General features: G+C 38.5%; 1 protein-coding gene across 3 annotated transcripts in view; it reads right to left on the bottom strand.

Moving 5' to 3' along the window:
- Nucleotides 1-8361: 8361 nt before the first annotated feature.
- The window catches only part of SEC23A (SEC23 homolog A, COPII coat complex component), a 33147-nt gene continuing 18915 nt past the window's right edge, over nucleotides 8362-22593 (bottom strand). For all 3 annotated transcript variants that reach the window (XM_054199252.1, XM_054199254.1, XM_054199255.1), the window contains 9 exons: nucleotides 21909-21998; nucleotides 20488-20594; nucleotides 19314-19467; nucleotides 18505-18582; nucleotides 17265-17426; nucleotides 15644-15730; nucleotides 14109-14264; nucleotides 13446-13511; nucleotides 8362-9901 (listed from right to left, as the gene is read on the bottom strand). In XM_054199252.1, coding sequence (XP_054055227.1) covers nucleotides 9812-9901; nucleotides 13446-13511; nucleotides 14109-14264; nucleotides 15644-15730; nucleotides 17265-17426; nucleotides 18505-18582; nucleotides 19314-19467; nucleotides 20488-20594; nucleotides 21909-21998 — 990 coding nt within the window. In that variant the 3' untranslated portion in view covers nucleotides 8362-9811. The remainder of the gene's footprint in view (nucleotides 9902-13445; nucleotides 13512-14108; nucleotides 14265-15643; nucleotides 15731-17264; nucleotides 17427-18504; nucleotides 18583-19313; nucleotides 19468-20487; nucleotides 20595-21908; nucleotides 21999-22593) is intronic.

Genomic DNA, 22593 nt, shown 5'->3' with positions numbered 1-22593 from the left:
CTTTTTACAGATAAAAAAAAAATAAAGGCCTGCAAATCAGTGCCTGTGTATTTAGTTTCTGCTTATTTTGTGTTCTTTTTAGAAGATGAGAATCAAAAGATGATCATTTGCTGAATTCCCTCTCTTGTGTTTATTTGTTCACATTTTACCTTACAAGTTCACCTTTTTAAAAGAAGATGCTCTGTTACACTTAGGGGAGTTTCAGCTTATTCCATTAAAATATTTGAAATCAGTTCTTTGTCGCTCTTCTCTCTAGACTATTTCTTAAAACATCAAAAATGTTTATGACAAGTTGTTTACTTTAGGGGGTTTTCATTATTTTTATCATACAAGTTTAAACTGAAAAAAAAGAAAGAAAGAAAATATTGCTGCATTTTTCTAAGTGAAGGTGAATCTAACTCAAATTCTACGCTGATTTGGCCCACGCTCACACCGTTGTAAAAGAGGAATAATCAGAGAGATCTGATTACACCACTAACTAGCATAATTGGAACCAGAATCGGGCCAGAAGCCTCGTGCATCTACTGCCCTCTCGAGGTTTGTCAAAGGTAATGCCAGCAATTAAAATATTCCACTCACTGGGAAGCTACGAATCCATACTATTATTTTCCCTGTAGCTGGCCTGCTCCTGCAATCCTACAAAAACACGGATTTGCAGCCAAAGTGTGGCAGGGCTTATCTCTTAGCATTAAGTACTGATATTCGTCTCAGAAGACAACATCTTCCTTTAACCAAAGCTCTGCTCCTGTTGGGGATTAGCACCCACATTTGATCCACACACAGCAAAATAACCACTTATTCCACTGGGATCAAATTTGCAAAAGCAAATTATTCCATTTCTTTATGAGATTGGAGGCAGACGCTGTAAAAGTATTCTTTTGTTCTTGTAAGGCCATGGGAACTGTCAATTGCAATGTGCAACACGGTATTTCAAATAATACATATTTTTAATATATATTTCTACTAGCAAATAAGACAGTCGTGTCTAAGATTAACACGTAGCAGAAATCTGAGTAAAACAGATGTCCTATTTATTCTGTTCTGCTTAATTCCAAGTTATTCAAGCTCTGCTTAGAATGGCATTATGTCATACATTACCAAATATATAATCTCAAAAAATAAATCCAGACTTATTTATACACATTACTTAGGTAGGACAGAGGACATTTTTCATTAAGATGCAACTGACCTACTATAAGGACCTGTCACTTCACGGATTTCAGACACTTACACAGAGGGAACATTTTAATTTTTTGTTTAATCTGTGTTCAGTCTACTGATTAAGATGGATCTAGCCTTGGAAAGTGTTCTGCCCGCATGTTATCTTTTCAGTTAAAATCATCTCTCAGAAAATAGTCTCTGCACATTTATACGTGTAGTTTTGCACAGTGCCACAGTGACTGACACAGGGACTAAGAGCTCTCAGTTCACCTCCTGCAGTTTATGGGACTATTTCCATTTGGACTACCATTATGCTGGATAACAAATAGGCTGTGCAAGGACCCGTCTTTAAATTTGTAAATCTTTAACTCCTTTTAAAGTCAAAAAAAGACATCTAGAGAAGGTCCTGGGCAACCAGCTCTAGGTGGCCCTGCTTGAACAGGGGGATTGGACAAGATGACCTCCAGAGGTCCCTTCCAACCTCAACATTTCTGCGATTCTGTGAAAAGTAACATATACTGTAATGGGACTCTCTGTCCTGCAGTCTTGGTAGGTCACATGCAGTTACCAAAGCCATCTCATTTTCTACAGCTATCTATCAGGGTTGTATTCTTTCTTTCTCAAGGAAAATTCATTCATACCCCTTAGTCAGAAAGAGGTTATTAGGTTATTAAGTCACTTAATCACTTCAGTCTGGAAGGCGCAGCCACCAGTTTGTGCTTCCGTGCTCAAAAGCATCCTGTCAACGTGTGACTAACACATCTGATAAGCACAAAGTAAAGCAACTTCAGTTATTCCCAAAGGAAAGGACGCAACAGCAGAACATTTATGCGCTAAAATTTCAGCACAACCATCCTTTTCATTTTAGTCAGCCAAATTATAAAAATAGTGATCACCGTGCACTTGGCTCAATTTACCCTTCATGGGCCAAAAATCAGAAAATAGAACTGAGTAAAGATCTGTTTTCCATGAAAATTCTGGATAACCAGTTCCGCAAAGGCTGTGGCAGTCAGCTCCTCCCACCCATCCACTGCACGGCTCTGCTTCTGGGGCATTTTTGCCTTCCTTGGAAACAGCCACTAACCACCGCTTGCTCTAGGACACCAAACTGGTGCTCGTAATCAAATGAAAGGTCCAGGGTGTCTTGCTAGTATTTGGGGTTAAGTTACCTTCCTGCTTGGAAGCTGGCAAGGATTTTTCTCCTCCAATTAGATCAGCAGGGACTACCAAATTACTGCATTTCATGTGTCCAACTTCCTCCTGTCACCTGGGCATTTCGCTTAAAATTGTTCGCAATTGCAGAGAACCCCAGACATTGTCATATGCTTTTTCTCCCACGACAAAGCGCAAATTTCTTGTTGCATTTTTGTGAGAAAAGTATTAGTTCTGCATTAGGTGTTAAAATATCTTTTGTGTCTGACAGCTCATTCACAGAGGAATCGTCACAAAATAGACCTGCCTGAGCAAAGTGTTTGTTACAGAAGTACCGTCTGGGGGGATTAGCTCTGATGGCAATCTCTCTTTCCAGACCTGTCTTTACTCCAGTGAAAAAACACTCTATCTTCTCCAGTTTTAGCTTCAAAGAGTCTGTGACAAAATCCTCATTTTCTAAAGGACAAAATATACACTCTGGTAAGTTCTGTAACAAGTTAGCTCTCCAATTTTCTGCTTTTCCACAGAGAAAAATGGAGTGCGGTTCCATTGTTTGGTTCGGTGCCATCACGTAAAGGGTGTCATCTCCATTTACCTCCTCCTTCTGCAGGGGAGCGGGAGCAAGCCTGAAATGAGAAGTTATGTCTTCTTATGCTGCAGCAATGCTCACGCCACGGTGCTAGATCCACCTGGGCTATTTTTCCCCTCAGTGCAGTGTGTAAATACCTAGAGCGGGAGGACAGATTACAACAACTTGCGTATGGGAGGGTCACATTTTGATCCTAACTAGACCAGCAGCATCACTTGAAACCACGAGCTGCTCAGCAACTAGGAGTCCCAGCTGGGCCCTTTGATGGCCAGCCCGTCTTTCTTCTGCTCTTGGACAAACAGGAGGGGTCTCAGCAGCTGGGCTTCCATGCAGACAGCGCCTGTGGTAACAAGAAGAGATCTGCTCTTTTAGCCGTTTCATCGTACATCACAAAGATGCAGCACGTAGTATTTTGCCCACCTATAAACCCTGTATGTTTTCTGGAAAAATTCAATACGAGTCCTTCTAAAAAGCTGCACTAACAAAAACATACTTGCTCCAGGATGAACAAAGAACAGCAGTGCTACAAACCACTTATAACTCTACTTGATTAGCCAGGTGTGACATGTCTGAGATTAGGATAGCTCAGTTTAAGCCGTCCACGTGTTTCAATTAGTAATTCAAACCGTCCTGTAATGCTGACATCTCCTAGCGGGAAAAAGAAAAAAATCTCTCTCCCATGTTATCACTCCCTTCAGGTCATACAGAACAGGGTCTTACTAAGTCCATACCAATTCAGAGCCAAGGCTCAAACATGTCTGTGCTACTACAGAAAACAGTGAAATATGTACCAGCCCCCACTATGCAGCTGAAAAGGAGCTCACAGTTGAATGGGTAGGAAAAAAAGAAGTTACAGTAGAAATGTAATCTCCTCTTCTTTGGCACTTGACTAATTATATTGGTTACTTCATAACAATCTAGTATCACTCATACTTTTCTGGGTCTCCACCTACTTTCAATTTTTCACACATGGCTACCCACCCTTGCTAAACTTTTATTAATAACCTTTTTAAAGCAATACAGGTCGACATGCTATCTGTAGACTACGAACTGTGGCCTGTGAGTCACTGCCATCTCTCCTGAGGCTGAAAGGTCGTCAACCACACAGAGGTGAGTTCTAACCAAGAAGGAAGTGTGCATTCAGGGGCCTCAGAGGGCATCCCCACATTATTTCAACCTCACCTCAACAAACATTATGGTACCTGATGGCATCATTTATATGCATGCTTTGAACGTGGCTAATTCCCTGAGTGTTTGGCTGTTCTCAATATTAGTGGAAAGAGGAGAAAATTACAGGGCTGCCATACTGGGCTTTGTGAGACACAGGCTCTTTCTTTCATAAGGTATATTGGTCTTTGGCCACTGTCCTGTCAGAGAAACACTCCCTGAACGTGCACAGTTCCAACACATTAAGCTGACTGTAAACCATGACACAACACATGTATTTCTGCCTGAGAAAGGCAAAGGACAGCCCATTGCTCGTCCCACGCACATTAGCTTCCAAGCAAACTCTTACCCCACGTCACAGCAAGCGTAGCACACAGCTGGATACCTCCAGGAAGGCATGGAATAGGATGGAAAGAAACACACGACGGACAATCTGCAGGTGTTGGGGACAGCCCCCATCGCTAAAGTATGCAGTGATTATTTTGCTTCACTTTTGCCAAAAATCAATTTATGGGCATTGATTTAATTGTTTATCCTTTAGCATCTCAGCCCTTCAGACAAAAGCTTACACTATTAGGCACAATCTGCTATCTTAAACAAGATTTTACACTAAATTCAGAGCAGAGCAACAGCTTCATTAATTTTTCCATCTCTTCTGTTCAGGCTTGTTAGCTTTCATTTAACATTTAACTTTTGTATGAACCCCAAATGCCAAAGGCTAAACTGAGCTCAATTCTATTGTGCTTCACAACCTGACAGGGGGATAATATAGCTGTTTGCCTCAGATTTGGTAGAACAGGATAGGCTCCTGGTCACTGTTCATCAACTATTATTTTTAGCCAAGGAAAAGAGGGAATACTGGGAAATGCAATACTCCAAGCATGCCATTTGTATTGGAGACATGGGACCACTCGTCGATGTCACAGTCTCACAGACGAAGCCATGAGGTTCTAGGAATTTGACAGTATTTGTATTTCTAGGGCAAATCTGCATGCCTTGTTACATCTGTGTCTAAACCTGGTACCTTGTGAGTTATCCCATCCAAGCAGGAGACGAGAGTCTAAAGTTAACAATCCACTACCTTTTCCCAAGAAGAAGAAGGCAAATTATTTACAGTTGGTATTAAAAAAAAAAAAAACCAAAAGCAAAACAAAACAAAAAAACAGAAAAGATGAAATAAACAAGAGTAGCTAAAAAAATCCTCAACTCTCCAAAAAATGAGATCCCGAAGCTGTAATGCAACATGGATTCAATTACTGTGAAGTATTTCCAAAGGTTCTCAACATACCAGCTGTGACACTCCCAGACCTGTGAAGTAGGGGGAAAGGAGAGGAGACGCCAAGCCAGGGAATTTACCACAGCAGCTCACAGTCAGCAAGAAACCAAACGGCCGAGGTTGCTGTGTCACCAGTGACAGAGCAGAGCACTGTCAGGGGATGTTCCAGCCTTCTTTCCAGCATACTTACGTGCTTTGAGGTTATCTGCATAAACGTGGAATCATCATCCATGTTTTGGATGATGGCTTCTATTGCTCTAAATGGCTCATTCCGAAATAGATCTTAAACAGTTTCTTTTCTTGAATGAAGGGCAGCTCTCAGGCTTACGAGGTCCAGCAAACTTTTACCTAATCTTTAACATGCTAGCTGTAAGAGAGCTCTGTGTCGTGGGCTGGTCTAAGCACACAGACAGCATATGGACCTAACAAATGGACTTACAGTCCAGGACAGGACTTAAGGCAACAAAAAAAGAGAACAAAAATTCAGATGCAGAGTGCCAATCACAATGTGCTTTTCGATATGATGCCCAAACACGGGCAAGAACATCTGAGAACATAAACAGCTGTGACTGTTCACGAGCCTCCGTCTGATTTCATGATCCCGGCAAAACGTTAACTTCAGCTTCACCCATGCTGCTCTCCCAGACAAATGTGCTTCCCAGATGGCAACTGCTTCAGGCACTTATGTGTCCAGTGAGGAAGTTTATATCAAGAACAGATTTTGTACTGTTCTAACACTCACAGCCTGCCTAACAAAGCAGAGAACGCACCACCCGACTGCGTGCTCCTCTACCTCTGACTGCCCAGGGATAATTTTCAGTCTTCAACTTCCCAGCCCTTGACAGAACAGTCAGCAACTGTTTTATCCCTTGTACCGCAGAAGGCTATTCACAAGATTTGACCGTCTCTTCCTCTCATTTCCAATCTGTGCCCAGCCAGAACCAAGTATTTAAAGAAATCATTGCAAAGCCTGCTATCATAGTTAAACAGGCCAACCCTTGTGGTAAGATGGCTGCGTGACATGTATATTGCACAGATTGGTACCATCTCTTCACCAAGAAACCTAGTTAATAAAAATGCTAGCAAGGACGGCAAAGAGCAGCAATTTATCTTTTTAAACCCCTTTCTCCTGTAGCACAACCCTAAAACATAATACTTTGATTTTAAATACTGATCAATTCGCAGTCATAGCAAACAGCTTGCTTCCCCTGTCTTATCCCTTGTCCTGCAGAAGACTGCTTCTTCCAAGTCTAAGGCCTTGCATTTTTCACAATGAGATTTGACCAACTCTTGCTCTGATCTCCAATCTGTGTCCAGCCAAAAGCAAGTACTTAAAGAAATCATTGCTGGTGTAGCTCATCTGACCAATGTAAATGGGCAAGAGGTATTAAATAAGTAGATGAATAAGATCTTAACAAGTTACCGGGACCAGATGGCCTTCACCCCGGAGTTTTGAAGGACGGGAAACATCGAAGAGCAGAGGCGCCAGCGATGTGTGTAACTATGATTACAGACAGTCAGTGTGCCAGATAACTTGCAGACTGCTGCCCATCTCATTCCTGTCCACAAAAAGGGCTGTTGAGGCAATTGTGGAAGTTAGAGACTGATGAGTCTGGTAAGATGGTAGAGGCTATAATAAAAAACAGGACTTATGAGCCTATGGATAGACATGGATTTGGGGGAGAGTCAGCATGCTTCCTATGAAGGAAAATCCTGTCTCACTAACCTCACAAAGTCTTTGGAAGAGGTAAATAAGCAGGAAGATAAAAGTAATACATCAGACATATTTGGATTTTCAAAAAGTCTTTAACAATGTTAAATACTTTTATGTATTTAACTCAATTATGTTGTTAACTCAAATGAGTTATGCTGTAACTCAAAAGACAGCTAATGTTGCCACGTGTGATGGTGTGTTCCCCCCACCTGACCTTTATCTCCCACAACCCTGCCCAAGCAATAACCACCAGTGGCAATGCTAATGGATGCATCTGGTCATGACGGCTGCACCCGGCTCAAAGTAGATTTGGGGGAGACGGGTAACAAAGCAATAGCCAAGAGCTAATTTGAGCAATGCATCCACCTAACCACAAACCTGGTCAATGTTGAACTCAAGCTAAATTTGGAAGAAACCAACATATGTTGTCGGTATGCAAACATGACTTATCCCAAAACCAGTGAGCAGCCCAACAGCCTTTAGAGCTGTCCCACACGGCAGCGGGCTGCGCGCCAGGATCTCCCCTTGAGTAGGGACACCTCTCAAGGTTACACCTGCCGCAGAGATCCCTTACGCCTCAATACCAGGCGTTTTCTTGCCACAACAGATCCTCAGTAAAGTGACTAAGAGCTTGCTAAACTTTGTAAGCTTCGCTAAGATTGTATCTTAGATTCATTGTGCACATACAATCTTTTAGACATAAACCATTGACCAAGTGTGGGATTAGGATTGGATCCAGCTGCACCTGAACTCCTCCGAGGAGTCAGAAAGCAAGGCGGTCCTCTCAACCTCGTAACTCAATGGAAGGGTCTCCCCAGCACATCTCACTTACGCTGTCCTCTATGCAGTAAATAATCCAGTGTACCTTACCATCGAATCTTGTTAAAACACAGTTGCGTTTACTACCAGACTTTGTTAAATTGCTGTTTTGTATCAATACAACATATTGCTGCTTGTCTGAGTAAAGTGCATCACTCTATCTGCAACACCAAGAGACTGGATAAAATAACCTATTACAAGTGAAAGCTGGTTAAAGGGTAGGAAGGAAAGCACACAAAAAAACCATCCATTATCACGACTTGGTGATGAATTGATTTATTAGTCAAATGGTATTTAACCGTCAAATAAACTGGACATACGTGGTGTTACGAGAAAAATTTTTAAGCTATTCATTAGCTAAAATAAAGTCAAGAGGGCTACTGAAATTTTACCTCCTAAACTGCCATTGGTGTGTTCAGTATCTCCGTAAGTTCAACGAGTCTGATACCAATTATTACATCAATAAAACTGGTGAAGTTATGCTAAATTTTATCATTACTACCTTTATTTCCACATTTCATTTCAAGCACCAACAGAAACCACCACAATAAATATAAAAAGTGAGAGAAAACCATGTATTTTATTTGTATTGAGGCAAAAGGAGCTCATCTTGTCTAGATCAAAGAAATGGAGAGGAATTTATTTAATCAAGTTTTTGAGAATTTACAGAAAACAGAAAAAAACTCTCACGCTTATCATATCAGTATATGATTGAATTTCCTATGTCAAAACTCTTGTCTCTCTTCCTTTAGACTTGGCACAATGTTTTATTGCCCACTACCACATTTCACATCTTTACTTGTCAAAATGTCATATTACCTATGTAAACATCTGGTTTATGTGTAAACTTCAACAAATAAATGGGAAAGCCTACAAATTTATCCACCCCCAAAAAATCAAGTATGAACTAAATAGCAAATTAATTACATCACATTCTATATAATACTGTTTCAACAAGAACTACAGCCTGTTGAATTCATAACAAAAAGGATGCAGAAACAAAAAGCAGATGTGCAGTGTCATGCATTAGTGTAATAACATTATAAGGCAATAATAAAAAAGGTAAATTTTTATTTTTTAAAGTGTACTTGCCAAGACAAAAATCAAGGTTGTACTCAGTCAGTTCATTTTGGTAGTGTAGGACTTCTTAGCTCAAGCTAAAAGTGTTAACTTTTGAGCATATTCATCTGTTACTGTGTTTGAGAATAGATACTTTTGTCAAAAATACAATATGTGGATTTCAATTTTGTGCAAAAACGTATTTTTTTTTACTTTTTCAGTTCAAATTCTTTATATGGAAATAAAGAAAAACACTGTTCCCAAGAATCAAGCAGGGTAAGTGGGAAGCAATATTTGACATTAAATACTCCTAAAATGAACAATACATAAACAATAATATCTCTGCAGGAAAGAAAAGTTCGGCAGCCCAAGCCAAGAGACTGAGTTAATACTATTTTTATACGCTTTTTGTTGCTTCTTTGTTCACTTCATGCTCAATTTGAGTAGGCAGAGGTATATGGCAGTCTGGAAGGCCTAACATCACCAAAGATCTCCTTCATTGTTCAACGTGCCTTTGTAATGCAACGCAGAATCCACCTCAACCATTTTAAAAGGAAACTGAAATCACATAGCCAAGTTGTTATAAATGATCTCAAAGTAATTACAGCATCGCAGTCACCAAAACGACTGTTCTTTTTCCTCTAATTATAACTTAATTTAATCTACTACCTGTCATTTTTTACAAACAGCAATTCACATTAAAACATTTGCTGATAACAAAAGCTTTCCTTTGAGAACAACACTGCTTTACATCTAAGTCAGGCAGCTTGTGCATATCAGAGCATTCTGTCAAGAGAGACATGGAAAAGGGGAAAGGAGAAAAAAGCTGAAATGTGGCTACAGCTTATCTGTGCCTTTAACGCACTGCAGAATCTCAGGCAGCACTAGAGACAGCAAGTTTCTTCAGATGATCCATAAATACTTGCAAGCTGACATCATCAGTAAGAATGGGTGCTCCAGACTCCTATAAAATAAAAGAAAACAAGAAGAACTGATTATACTTGTGAAGAAAAAGCATTTTAAGGCACAATATGTTCCATTAAATAAACACTTTATAAATTTAGAAAGACCTTAGAAGCATATCATTGCTGAAATCCTCTGACAAAAAAACAGCAGACTGTACATTTACATAAATTTTCATATGTTTACATAAATTCAGGCACAAACCACAACTGTGCTCTCTTCCATATTAATGCATACACAGCAATGAGCTGCAGTATAGCAAGATACATACATCAACCATACAAAACTTGGAGTTTTTGACAGCTGCCAAATACTAACTTACAGATTTTTAAAAGTAAATAAAATTTCCATGCCACAGTTCCTGTATCATTCCTATCTCAGTGGAGCAAAGGCGAGAGAAACAGATCCACCCAAGTGACACAACTACAAATCAGTATCTGTCACTGGAGCTCAGACGTATCAAAATGGCGAAAGGAGGAAACAAATCCACTAAGGGTCTGATTTGACACCGAGTGAAGGTCAACCAGCTTCCTCCAGGAAAGTTGGGACAATTCTCTCCTACAGCTCTGTGCCACCTCAGAGGAACACCAAAACCAACATCTGAAAGTCATGCCAGTGCAAAATCAGATCACAAAAGATTAAATAAATAAAAAACCCTTTCGAATGGATTTGTGCAATTTACTTTTGAACTCAGAAGTAATTTTCAGAAATCCAAGAAGTCCAAAATGGTCACCTTTTAATTACTATTTTTAAACAAATTTACAGTCTAAATAAAACAGCAGTTGGCAACTCTGCAAGTGTTACATAGTAACTCTCTTAACTCCTTTAAAACCAATCTGCCATTACTTCTGTTTACAAATGGAAGAACTATCTATAAATCTCAGCAGTTCAACCTTTCCAAAGGTACTAAGCACCCATATTCCCAAATGAAATCAGAGCTGTCTGAACTCTTACAAAGCCTTCCAAAACACAGACATAGAAGTCTTAACGAGGATGCTTAGAACTGGCGTCCCTTTTTGAGAACTGGCCAAAACCAGTGCTCGGTTAAGGATCAAGGGACAAACCCAGGAGCAGCAGGAGTTCTTAGATCACCACAATACGCTTGACACAATACACAACCACTCTCCGGGAAGGCTCACTAAATTATTATCAGCTGATGGTGGCAAGATGAGAATAAAGGATGTTCTACTTCCAAGCCTGCCAAACGCTAAGCCTGAGTTCTCTTATTTAAGAAGCCACGAGGGAATTACAAGTAATTTAATTCTGGGGCAGGATATGATTTGCCACCTTGTGTCTTACGCGTGGAAGGACAGTACATCATCCTCTGGTAAATAAACCACCAAAGGAGCCGACAGACCCCTAAGAAAAGAGAACCCTCACAACGAATGCTAGTGGCAATCCAGGGTAATTAAAACCAATGCAGAGACTATTCCAGAAGCTGAACACCCCATCCAACACGTGCACACAGGCAGCTGCTGTCACCACTGCTACCACCAACAGCAGCAGCTTTACTCTGAAGACTGGGAACTCTTCACTCCAGCAGGTAAGGTAGCAGAGCATTTTATTTGCTGGGGAATTAAGTGAAAACCAGCAAGGTCACAATGTACAAGTCTGAAAAGCACATGAGAATTAGCTTTGATTTTTCACAAACCACATTACGGGTTTTTTTTTCTGTTCATTTAAAATTTTGATCTAAGGCATAAAACGAGAATTTAAATTTAACTAACAGTGATCTGGTGACAGATAGATGGGCATTTGGTAAGATTTGTGCCACTGACCTCTTCTTTTGTTTTGAATTACCAATTCCCCATAGTTACCAAGACAAAAAAAGATTTAAAAAAAAAAAATTCAACTGCAACTTCAAAGACTAACCAACATAATACAGCCGTATGAAAAGTCTACCATTATATAGTACAGAAAACATTTTCAGAAAATAAAGCACCTACTTGCTAAACTTAAAAAAAAAAATTTTACTTACAGTATTAAAAACCAAACTAGCCAATTCATCACCTCCTGAAACATGGTTTCAGTGGTGTATGGGTGCCCTCTTCAGGTCAATGTGGACTAATAAATTTCTCTGTTACGCACAAAATAAAATTACATAAAATAATCCAGGAAGATCATGAGAAAAACAAAAGCAAAACCAATACAGTTTAAAATTTTCTCCCAACAGTTACATTTTTCATAATTTGTACTTGGCTCAACTTCGTTCACAAAAGCCCCTGCAAACACAGGAGGATATTACATTGAGTACACACACTGCAATGCCACTGGGGAGATTAACACAGATTTTCCTGTTTTACCCTAGAACCGAATTCTTTTCAACATTAAAAGGGCAAGCTGTCTTTTCTAAGATGTATCAGAGTCACACTTGTCCAGCATGAACAGTTTTCTTAAGAGATCAGCTCAAAAATTGTTTTGCATTTGCATTTACATTTAGAATACTGTTCCATTTGTTTACTAATTAAATGAGCATGAAACAGTCGTCCTTTACTGTTGGAAATGTCAAAACTTCAAAAATGTCCAGGTAGTGTTCAGATAAAAACAAGACCTTTCAAATTACAGGATTTATGTGTATGTTGTGGAGAAAACATGACAAAAAGACACACTAACAGATTGCTGGTTAGGTTGTTGACTTTAGAGGCAGGAGAGCTGAATTCAAATTGTGCTGTCCCTGACTCAGAACAAAGTTTTCAAGTATTTTCACTCTGGATCTCAGTGCTCTTCCTTGCCATGGTTTCATGAGAACCAACACACCTCTATGAAAACGTACCTTGATAGAACTTAACTGAGAAAAATCACTGCCATAAAATTGCTACAGAGTTCTCTCATTCATGACTTCAACGCTGTACGCCCTTTATCAAAGTACTCTAGAAAAACAGTTAATACGTAGCTTCTAACTGACTGATGTCATTCCATTTTCCTGAGAAAATGAGACTGCACTAGCATTCACCCACTGCCAGTGTTTCTCTTCCCACTATACAAGCTGAATTTGGAAGGAGAACATGGAACTGGGATGCAACATTTAAGAATACAAGCTGCTCCAGAAAGTTTAATTTTTGAACTCTTACATAACTTTCTAAAGACAGGATTTGAACAGGTGATTCCTGATCACTCGGGCCAGGAATCAGAAACAAAAATTCTGGAAAACATCAATACACTCGTACTGGTGTACTTTTCATTTCTTGCTTATAACTAACTTCAAAATTTATTTCCCCTATTGCAAAAGTGTCCCTTAGTTTTCATGTGTGGTAAGTGCTCTCATACTAAGGAATTTGAAGATACCTGTCTCAGAAACATAGCTAGACATGGAAGTAGCCTCACAGAAGCTTAAAACAGCAAACCAGATCATTTTTGTCTGAAGAAACAAAATCCATTTTTCTTAACTTCTGCAATTTTGGTGGCGCCAGGCCAAAACCGCATTTCTTTTTCGGTTTCAAAACCTGGCATTATTACTTACATGTACACAATCTGTCACTCGGTTTCTAAAACAGGGAAAAAGAACAGAACAGGCATACAAGCTTCATCAGCCAATTCGTACTTACCTGTCCCCATGCATACATATTGTTATGAGTCTGAGAGGGATTTACTTTTGAAAGCAGGAAACGAGCCTTTAAAACACAAAACACAGGCAATAAATTAAACTTCTCAAATAGAAGTTTCTTGTACTCAGAAAAAAAAAAAATCACATGTATATGAAATATACCGTTTCTATTATTTGGAGATAAAAACATGCACAGATACCTATTCAGAAAAGCAAGCAGCACCTCTATAAATAAAGCCACTCCCGAATTCTATAGCTATAACGCAGAACTGCTAACAACTTTTCAGTGCAGCAGAAAGTAAGTTTTTGTCTTTTTCTAAGCCCTAACAAAGCAAACGTGAATATCAATAAAATATTAATAACTTCAAAAGAATACTTCTAGTATTGGTCCTGAGACCCTGGCAAGTACTATCTTTTATGTCTTAAACACCTCACACAAGGAATCCAAAAGTCCAAGTCAGTATGGTAAAAATAGTAATAAGTAACAGGATTCACAAATTAAGGCAAAAAGCTACTATTAAATATCTGGCTGTGTAAAAGCTTTAAAAATAAAATTTTCAGTTGCAATTTACATGTATTTTAGCACAGAAATGCATGTTTAATACCAAAAAAAATTCATGACATTACTAACACACCACTTCCTAGATCATATATTTTACTATACCTGGCTTCCTCCATGCTCTGTATCAATGTATCTGGGCATTGGAAATCTGGAATGGAGAATTTCTTGGGCATCATCTATTGGAGCTTGTAGCAAGTGATGAAAGTTTTCATATTCCGGCATATCTTGGTAACCTGATTTACGCCACTGAGCTATGGTCTGGCGATAGAGGGGAAAAAGAAGTTTAGAACCAATTCACCCATCTTTCTTAGAGGATACAGAGGACTCTTCAGAGTAGAACGTCACATTGCTGACCTCTTTTCTATCACTCACGCCTTTCTGCCCTATAAGGGCAGAAAGTATGCAAGTCAATTTTCAAAATCCAAGATGTGCAAGTAACATGCCACTGGATTCATTTTTTTTTTTAAACTCTAACAATTTCTGGTCTTTCTGATTTCCTTTTTTGTCATCCTTTGTATGCTAAACGTCTAGTTTATGAGGTCAAGGATACTATTTACAGTTCTCTAACATTCATGTCTATGATACATTAGAAATAAATATTTATGCTGCTATTTATCTTTCAGGGCCTGTAGCACAGCCTCGCACCTCCTAGGAGTGAAGCTGGCTGCTCAAGGTCAGCTCAATGATAGGGCTGCTGTTAGGAAAGACCTGGAGAGAGTCTCAGATGTTCCCCCCTCCTTTGCTTGGCAGCTTTTTTAAGCTGAGGCTCATCCCTGGCTCCTGCCTGAGCTCCACTGCAGCCATGCCTGTACCTGGTCAAGTACCCGGCCATCTGGACCCCCACTCAGGGACTTGACTACAGGGATAGAACTCAGACCTGCCCCATCCCCATCGACTTGTGTGATGATCTGGACTGGAGGCTGAACCTGGATACTGTCTGTAACCGGCTCTGCTTGCCTTGCTCTGGTACTGTGGGACCAGGTCCGCATTGGTGAGGTCACTGCCTGCCTAATCATGTGTTAAAGTTTAGTAATTACTGTAAACAGTGCAGCTATGAGGACATGATCCAGAATGGTATTTCTCAAACTCTCAGCTGGGAACCATTTACAGTTGCAAACCAGTAAAAAGCAGCAGCTCAATTCCTCCAGGGCAGCAGAGCACTCGCAAGTCACAAGCATTTATATTTATATTGCTAGCGAATGCCTATCTGCACAACTGCCAAGAGCAGTTTCATTCCTCCAGGACAGGGCAGATTAAGGGTGATTATAAAACTTGGTGTTCTGACTCCCTATCCCTGAAGAACTAATTTAGAGGTCTAAAATAAATATGGGAAAAGCACAGGGGTGTGGAACAACACAGTCTATTGATCTAAATATTGATCTAAAACAAATAATCTGCATATTGAAGCTAATTTATCTTAAACCTGACATAACAAACTGCACCAAAACATCAAGTAATGTCAAGTATCTGTGTATAGGCACGTTAGGTCACCAAACTACAAACATGAATTAGGAGCCTGGTATTAGCCACACAGATGAGAGGTCAAGCAATGGAGAGCTTCAGAACTAGGGCCTGACTTTCATAACGTAGCACTCCTACAGAAAAAGCATATTGATGTAAGAAATTACAAATCTTACCTCTCCATGATAAATAAGGATCTGGAAAAAGGTGTCCATAAGGAGAATGCGATCTGGTAAAATGCTGCTGCTATCCAGAAGAACAGGCTAAGATTTAAAAATAAATATAAAATTAACAACTGATGCAGAATTGAGCAACTGGATGGTATTAACAGCTTTTTGAATCTGTCACTGAATCTTAGGAACTTTTTAAATCACTTACTAAAGCTCCATATTTGCTAGTTTTCATGTTATACATCTGCAACCCACACAATCTCATTCTAAACTTATCCGTCCTGATTCTGAATATATAACTTCTTGAATACAATTTTTATTACTTTCCTGAGCTGAAACCTCTTTCATTATTATGCACTTTTCTAGTCTTTCAAGTACCTCCATATTTACTTATACAGTGCCATTAACTTGAATGATATTTCAATGTATAAAGATGCAGTAGTTATTCAAGTGTAAGATTCGGGGGTTGTGGTTGTTTGGGTTTTTTTAGTCTTGTCCTTGCAGCTATTATTACTGTGCATATATATCCATCAATACTGTATATAGGAAATACTTAGGATTTATGAAATCTGATGTAATATTTAAGGTTTTTAATTCACCTTTTTAAGGGCAGTGACACTATATCGGGACGATGTGATTTAAGTGAATTAGTATCATATGATTTAATTGGACCAATCTTATCAGGGATACCAAAAATATTAATTACTCCAAGAATCAAAAAAAAAAAAAAAAAATCATTACTCATTCTGCACTGAGGATGTCTCATCTCCACTTTATCACTTCTCCTCTGCATCACCCACGTGACTAATTGTTATTCATACATGGGAGAATGATCTTACACCTGTGAGCAGCTCTTCACAAAGCACCTCATTACATTAATTTAAACTCCAAAATTAAAAGTCTTTTTCCTTTTAATCCCCATGACATAGTCTAAGAAAAAAAACAACAAAACAACCTAACAAAAGTTCGAATTCCAACCTGCCAAGATGCTTGCCTACTATTTTTATTTTCACTGTCTTACCATTTCCTCACTCTCTCTTATCTATCAGACTACTTTTGTTGTCTCCTATCTTACGCTTCTTTCGCAAGCTTCTTGGAAGATCATGGTTTTATTTGAGGTTTATACAGAATGTGCCGTAAGGTCAGCTGGAAGGGTATGGACCAAATCTGTACATAATAGTAACCGCACCAAAATGAGAAGCTTTGGATGAGAATGTTAATATAGAGGGGAATTTTGTACGTTTCAAAAACACCCCAACTGTTGTTTCAAACTCCACAGAAACAGTACATTTTGAAATAAAAACATTTGTGTTGATGTTTACATTCTGGCACCACAAAAACAGAAGTAAAACTCCTATAGCTCTCAAAAACTAACACAAAAAAACTACCATTCTTTAGTTTAAAACATCCTCTCTTCACAAACTGACTTATGCTACATCAAGACTATGCTACATCAGAATTCTGAGATATGCATTGTTCATAGTATGTTCTATATTAAATTAATATTCTCTCTCATGCAATAGATTTTAAAACAACACATTTTCTAACATGTAACACTGAGGACAACAATCATCTCTCTGTCAAAACAGCATCTTTTAACCTACATTTATCTTATATATAATGATACCTCTGGAGGCCCATTGAAAGAGTAGGCATAAAGAATCGGCTGAACCATGATAAGCGACTGGGTTAGATCCTGACGCATGAAATGATGGCGGTAGTATGAGCTCTCATCTGGACTGTTATTAAAAACTTGTAAGAAAGGAGATCTTCTCAAGTGAAACATAAACTGCAAAACAAAAACCATTTGTTTGAGCTTTCACAGAGAAGGAGGAGAGTTGTACGAGGAGAGAAATGTTTTCCACAAACTACATGAGACCAATGCCACAACAAAATTGAATTCCAAGTTCTTTAACACTTCTAACTTGTATATGCACCTTTGGCAGTTTTTATATACTCTCATGAAAGTAAGACAGAGATCAGAATGGATAAACCTACGAAACAGCTTTGAATTAAGAGAAAAGTTTAATATTTCTTCTTCTCCAGTACTAGCTGATAAGTAGTATGAGTGAATATTGCCAAACCCTTCCTTTACCGTAAGTTTTACTGTTCCTATGAGGGAGGCTGCTGTGCTTGAACACACAAGGCAAGTTATGGCATGTGAACAGAAGAAAGAACATTAACTACAGCAAAGTTGAACTTCATTAGTAAAATGGAAAAAGCATTTCCAAAGGATTCAGCAATCCTTTCATTGCTGAATCAATCTCTCCGCAACACTTAACACCTTGACGCAGATCGGTAGACAACTCAAACAGAAATACCATAGAAGTCTATGAAGAGTCCAAAAGTAACATATCAGGAGCTATCAAAATGGAGGAATGTATCGGAATGGATTCTTATCAAATAAACTATTCAAAGTTTAATATAGTCAAGCTCAAGCTCACTTCACCAGCAAAGTGTTTCTTTTCAGGTCAGTATGATAAATCATATAGAAAAGAAACAACAAAGTAAAACTGTATCTTTTCTCATGTTTTCTGAATTCTTCATTAAAACTGCCCTTAAAAAAACCCAGTGTCATTATCTGAATTGCAAACCCAAGTAAGGTGAGGATCCCATTATAGGAGAAACAAAACATACACACAACTAGAGGAAGTTTAGCTGTAAGGACAGAGGGCTAAAGGGGACCCAGCAGCACAGACAACACAAGAGATTTGCCTAATGCTACATGCCAGACAGTAGCTGGGGGCAAGGGGTCTTTTCATTCTGGTATCCAGTATAAAGCTGTATTTTACCCCGTGCTACAGTGCCTCTTCCTTCCCTAGGCATTCTCTCTTTATCCCTTACAGACACACCTTCCTTCTACTCACCTGCGGGTAAAGTGAAAAGGTTTCTGAAAACCTGAAGGAGCTTGGATCATCCTTGTGATAGTCTCCAAATTTCTGACACTAGAGTAAAAGAAAAATTTATCTAAATTAAGTAACTTATTTGCTTCATCATGCGATTATTGTATATTCATTTGTTTTTAACAGACACATCATCTGAAGTGCTTACAGCTTTGTAAGCAAAGAGAAAACTAGCAAAAACACTGATGTAATTTCTTTTCTTAACAAGCAGTGATTTCCTTGCATAGGAGGCTTTAATGGCTTTTTGGTTTTTTCCTCTAAAACTGCTAAGCAGAGTTAGATGATTAAACTGCCCTGGAGAACATGTTTAAAATTAAATTATTAATAGCTACTTACTTACAAATAACATATAAAAACAAACAGAAAACGGAATTTTTGAAAATAAAGAAATTCCATATGGTTTTCTAGACACTTTGACTTCATTTTTTGCTAAAAATATTTCATCTATGATATCATTCTAGGCAGAAGAAAGTAGAGAAAGCTTTAATTTCTGCTAATCTCATGCTAGAATTTCTCTCAATTGCTGGCAATTACCAACTGCTGAGGACTGAGGAAACATAAATAAAAGAACTAAAAATATATCTGGTCTTTTTTCCATTTAAAATAGAAAATTTTAGTTAATGCTGCATACCCACTTGTGGAAATGAAGCATTCAGTTCATTTTTTGTTTTGTTTTATTTTTAAAGAAACAAGTCACCAAACACTAGTCATTTAAGAATGATATGCCTGGAGACAATAAACCAATCTGACTCTTTTAATAAAGTCCTTTTTACCAGTCGTATAAGTTGTCTGTCCAGCCACCTAAGCACATCAGGCCCCTCTTCTGTCTCTGCCCTGTACACGGCCAATCTAGCCATGAGAATGGCAGCGGCTTCCTGGTCAAAAGATGCAGCGATGTTTTGAATCTGCGTCTGTGCATCTGCCCAGCTGCAAAAAGAAAAAAAAAAAAAATACAGGTATTTGCACCACAGTGAAAGAGAAGATGTCCAACCTCAAAATATCCCTTCAAAATTGCGGCAAAGAAAGCAGTGCTAACAGTTTAACAAACCTGTGCTGGAGCTTCAAAAATCTACTGGTGCAAACGAGCAGCCTCTCGATTAACCATTCGTTAATTAGACATGTCCCTTATTTGTACAGATGCCATGCAACCAGTGACAGGAAATATAATGCCACTTATAAAACAGTTATTATATTTTAAAAATATTAATTATGAAAGGTAAATCACAGAAAACACTGTCCATGAAGCTAATCACACATCCCCAGACTAGCAGATTTCTTGTGCACCTCGCTTGTTCTTTTCTATTTACAAGGTGAACTAGTAATCTCTCTTTTTATCAGTCACCAAGAAGATTTTACTAATATAACTCAAGTACGTTAGCAAGATATTCATGTCAACAGTACGGGCAATGCTTTTTTTGATAAATTGAATCTTCCATCAAATTAACCAATCAATAATCTCCTTCAACTTAAAGGAAATGCCACTGGACACTGCAAAATACCTTAACACTTTCTAAAATTGTGATGTAAATTGAATCAAGGAAGCTGCAGATAAAGGTTACACATGGAAGAACAGGTATTTTACACCGCCTTGAACTGCAGCTAGCGCTCTCCAGTTAAGTTAAGTGATTTTTGCCATTCCCTAAGTCCAACCATCTCCTCAGTTCAGGCCACAGAATTTCACTCAAAGCTTCCTCTTCATCTAAAATCACTTGGGTTACTTCAGAGCACTCCCATGACATTATTATGCAGCCACAGCAACCTCTCAGAGAAGAAACAGCCCACAGAACAAGAGAGGCAACTGTCTCAAAGGTATGATCGTGCCTTCACCACCTGCAGCACTGCATATCCCAGAACAATAGACTGGTTAAAAAAACCAAAAATCTAAAGATTAAAAGGCAAACCTATATCCTGCTTTTTCAAAAATGATTCATCACAAGTGAAGCATACTTTCTGGCAACTGTGGTCACTCTGATACGCCTCTGCCCGCTGGAATGCTGGTACTGAGTCACGAACTGGATTGCGCCGCGTCCTCCTTGAGGAATGGGAGCATTGTGCTAAGTACAGGAGGAAAAAAAAAAAAAAAAATACACGGAGGTGAATCTCAAGATTTTACAGTACAATTTGAAAACGTATAAACAAATTAGTAGAAAATGATAAAATTGTTAGCAATAGGCAGCTCAAGTTATATAAATGCGTTGTCTGGTGCTTTTATTGTGTTGAGTACCTTTACTAAACATGGCTAATAAACTCATAGACTGTTAAGGGACATTAGGAGCAGTGGCTGCCTCCACCAGATACCCTTAAAGCAACCAATGCTCTCTCCTTCCACATACCCTTACAGAGACAATATTTTCGAAGGGGCTGTGTCACAATTGCTGGATTAAGTAGATTCTATTTGAACATCACATGATTCACTAGAATTACGGGCAACAAAACTGATACTATTCTAAAATGTTGATTAATTAATCCCAGAAAGTGCCATTGAAATGTAAAGATTGGAATCCAGGTGTAAACTGAAATTTCAAAACTCTGGTCAGTAGAAATACAGGTTTATATGCTGCTAACAAGGTAAGTCATTCCAAAAAGAGAAGGACAGTTGATACACACTATCACACACCACGATCAGACCAGTTTTAGAGCTAGTCATAAAATGAAACCAAAATAAATATGCAGAAAGTAAAATGAAAAATGGTTAAGGTAAATTCAAGTTTTCAAGCCTTTGCATAGGTTATAAAGTATGCAATATAGCATACTATAGAAACTACGGTCAACTCAAATAGTTCCTGAGCTTCAAATATTTGGAAAATGGGAAAGTACTAGAAAGAAGTAGCACATTTGCTTGTCACGTTTTTATCCTCTTTCCTGGTACCCCTCAGGGAGACAGGAAACCAAGCTATACACCCCTGAGGCATTTAAACAAAACCAATCTTTACTTGCAAATACTGAGGAACTAAAGCATAAGTTAAAATGTAACATTAAGGAGTAATTACCTTGTAGCTAAAACATCAGAGAACCACTGACAAGCACTTTTAAATACACAGATTACAGCATTTTCATACATTGTAACTGAAATACATTTTAATAAGTAAATACATTTTAATAAGTAACACTGAAAATAAAAATTGGACTTCCATTGTGAACTCTATTCAAAATTTATAGATCTCTGGTTCTCATTATCATATTCAAGAAGATGACTAGCTCATCATTCATCCGTTAGCGTCCTTCTCTAAACTTTGGGAACACAAAATGACATCATCATTCATATCGCTGCTACTGTGCTTGAGGGAATCACACAAATACATAGGCTTCACCAGTCACACAAAATAAAATTACTTTGTTTAGTAGACAAGTAGACAAGTATTTATTACCTGGTTGACCACCTCGAAGTACAGTGCAAGTGTTGTAGTAGGATTAAGTCCACAAATCTTCCACTGACAGGTACCTCCTGTTCCAATCTCCTGTAGAAAGGTTTTATAATACTTTTACAAACCAGAAATATTACATTCTTTTGTGAAGTAGAACATCTGGCCACTATAGGTAATTGTTCACAACCACTCTGTCACAAGCTTTCTCCCTCCTCACTCTGACAGATTCTCAGACAAACACTCTTGCAAAACAACTGCAGTGTTGAATGCAGAAATAATAAAAGACGAGATGGTTGCAAAGGAGTAAAACATTACGAAAGACAAGGAGATGGCATTAGAAAAATGGGAAAAGCAAGTCAGAAACAGGAAAAAGCACTAGACTTTGCTTAAACAGTCCCAAGAGAAGAGGTAAGAAGCACATGTAAGTGGAATGGAATGGCACACCAGTAAAACTTCAAATATACAGCTTACATAGTATATAGTTACATAGTCTCCAGTAACTAACAAGGTAACTATATATAGATAGTGATGTATTTCAACTGACAACTCCTTTTTGCCATACAAACAACATAAATGCCCAGAGAAACCAATTAAAATAATCAGTCATCCATAATGAACCCAGTGAAACCAAACAAAACATTAAAGGACAACTATACTGGCAAGACTGTCACTGTGCTTGTGTTCACTC

This window comes from Rissa tridactyla, chromosome 4 (genome assembly GCF_028500815.1).
Source record: "Rissa tridactyla isolate bRisTri1 chromosome 4, bRisTri1.patW.cur.20221130, whole genome shotgun sequence".
NCBI lineage: Eukaryota > Metazoa > Chordata > Aves > Charadriiformes > Laridae > Rissa > Rissa tridactyla.
Note: the sequence above shows the minus strand (reverse complement) of the source record. Positions and strands in the feature narration are given on the sequence as shown.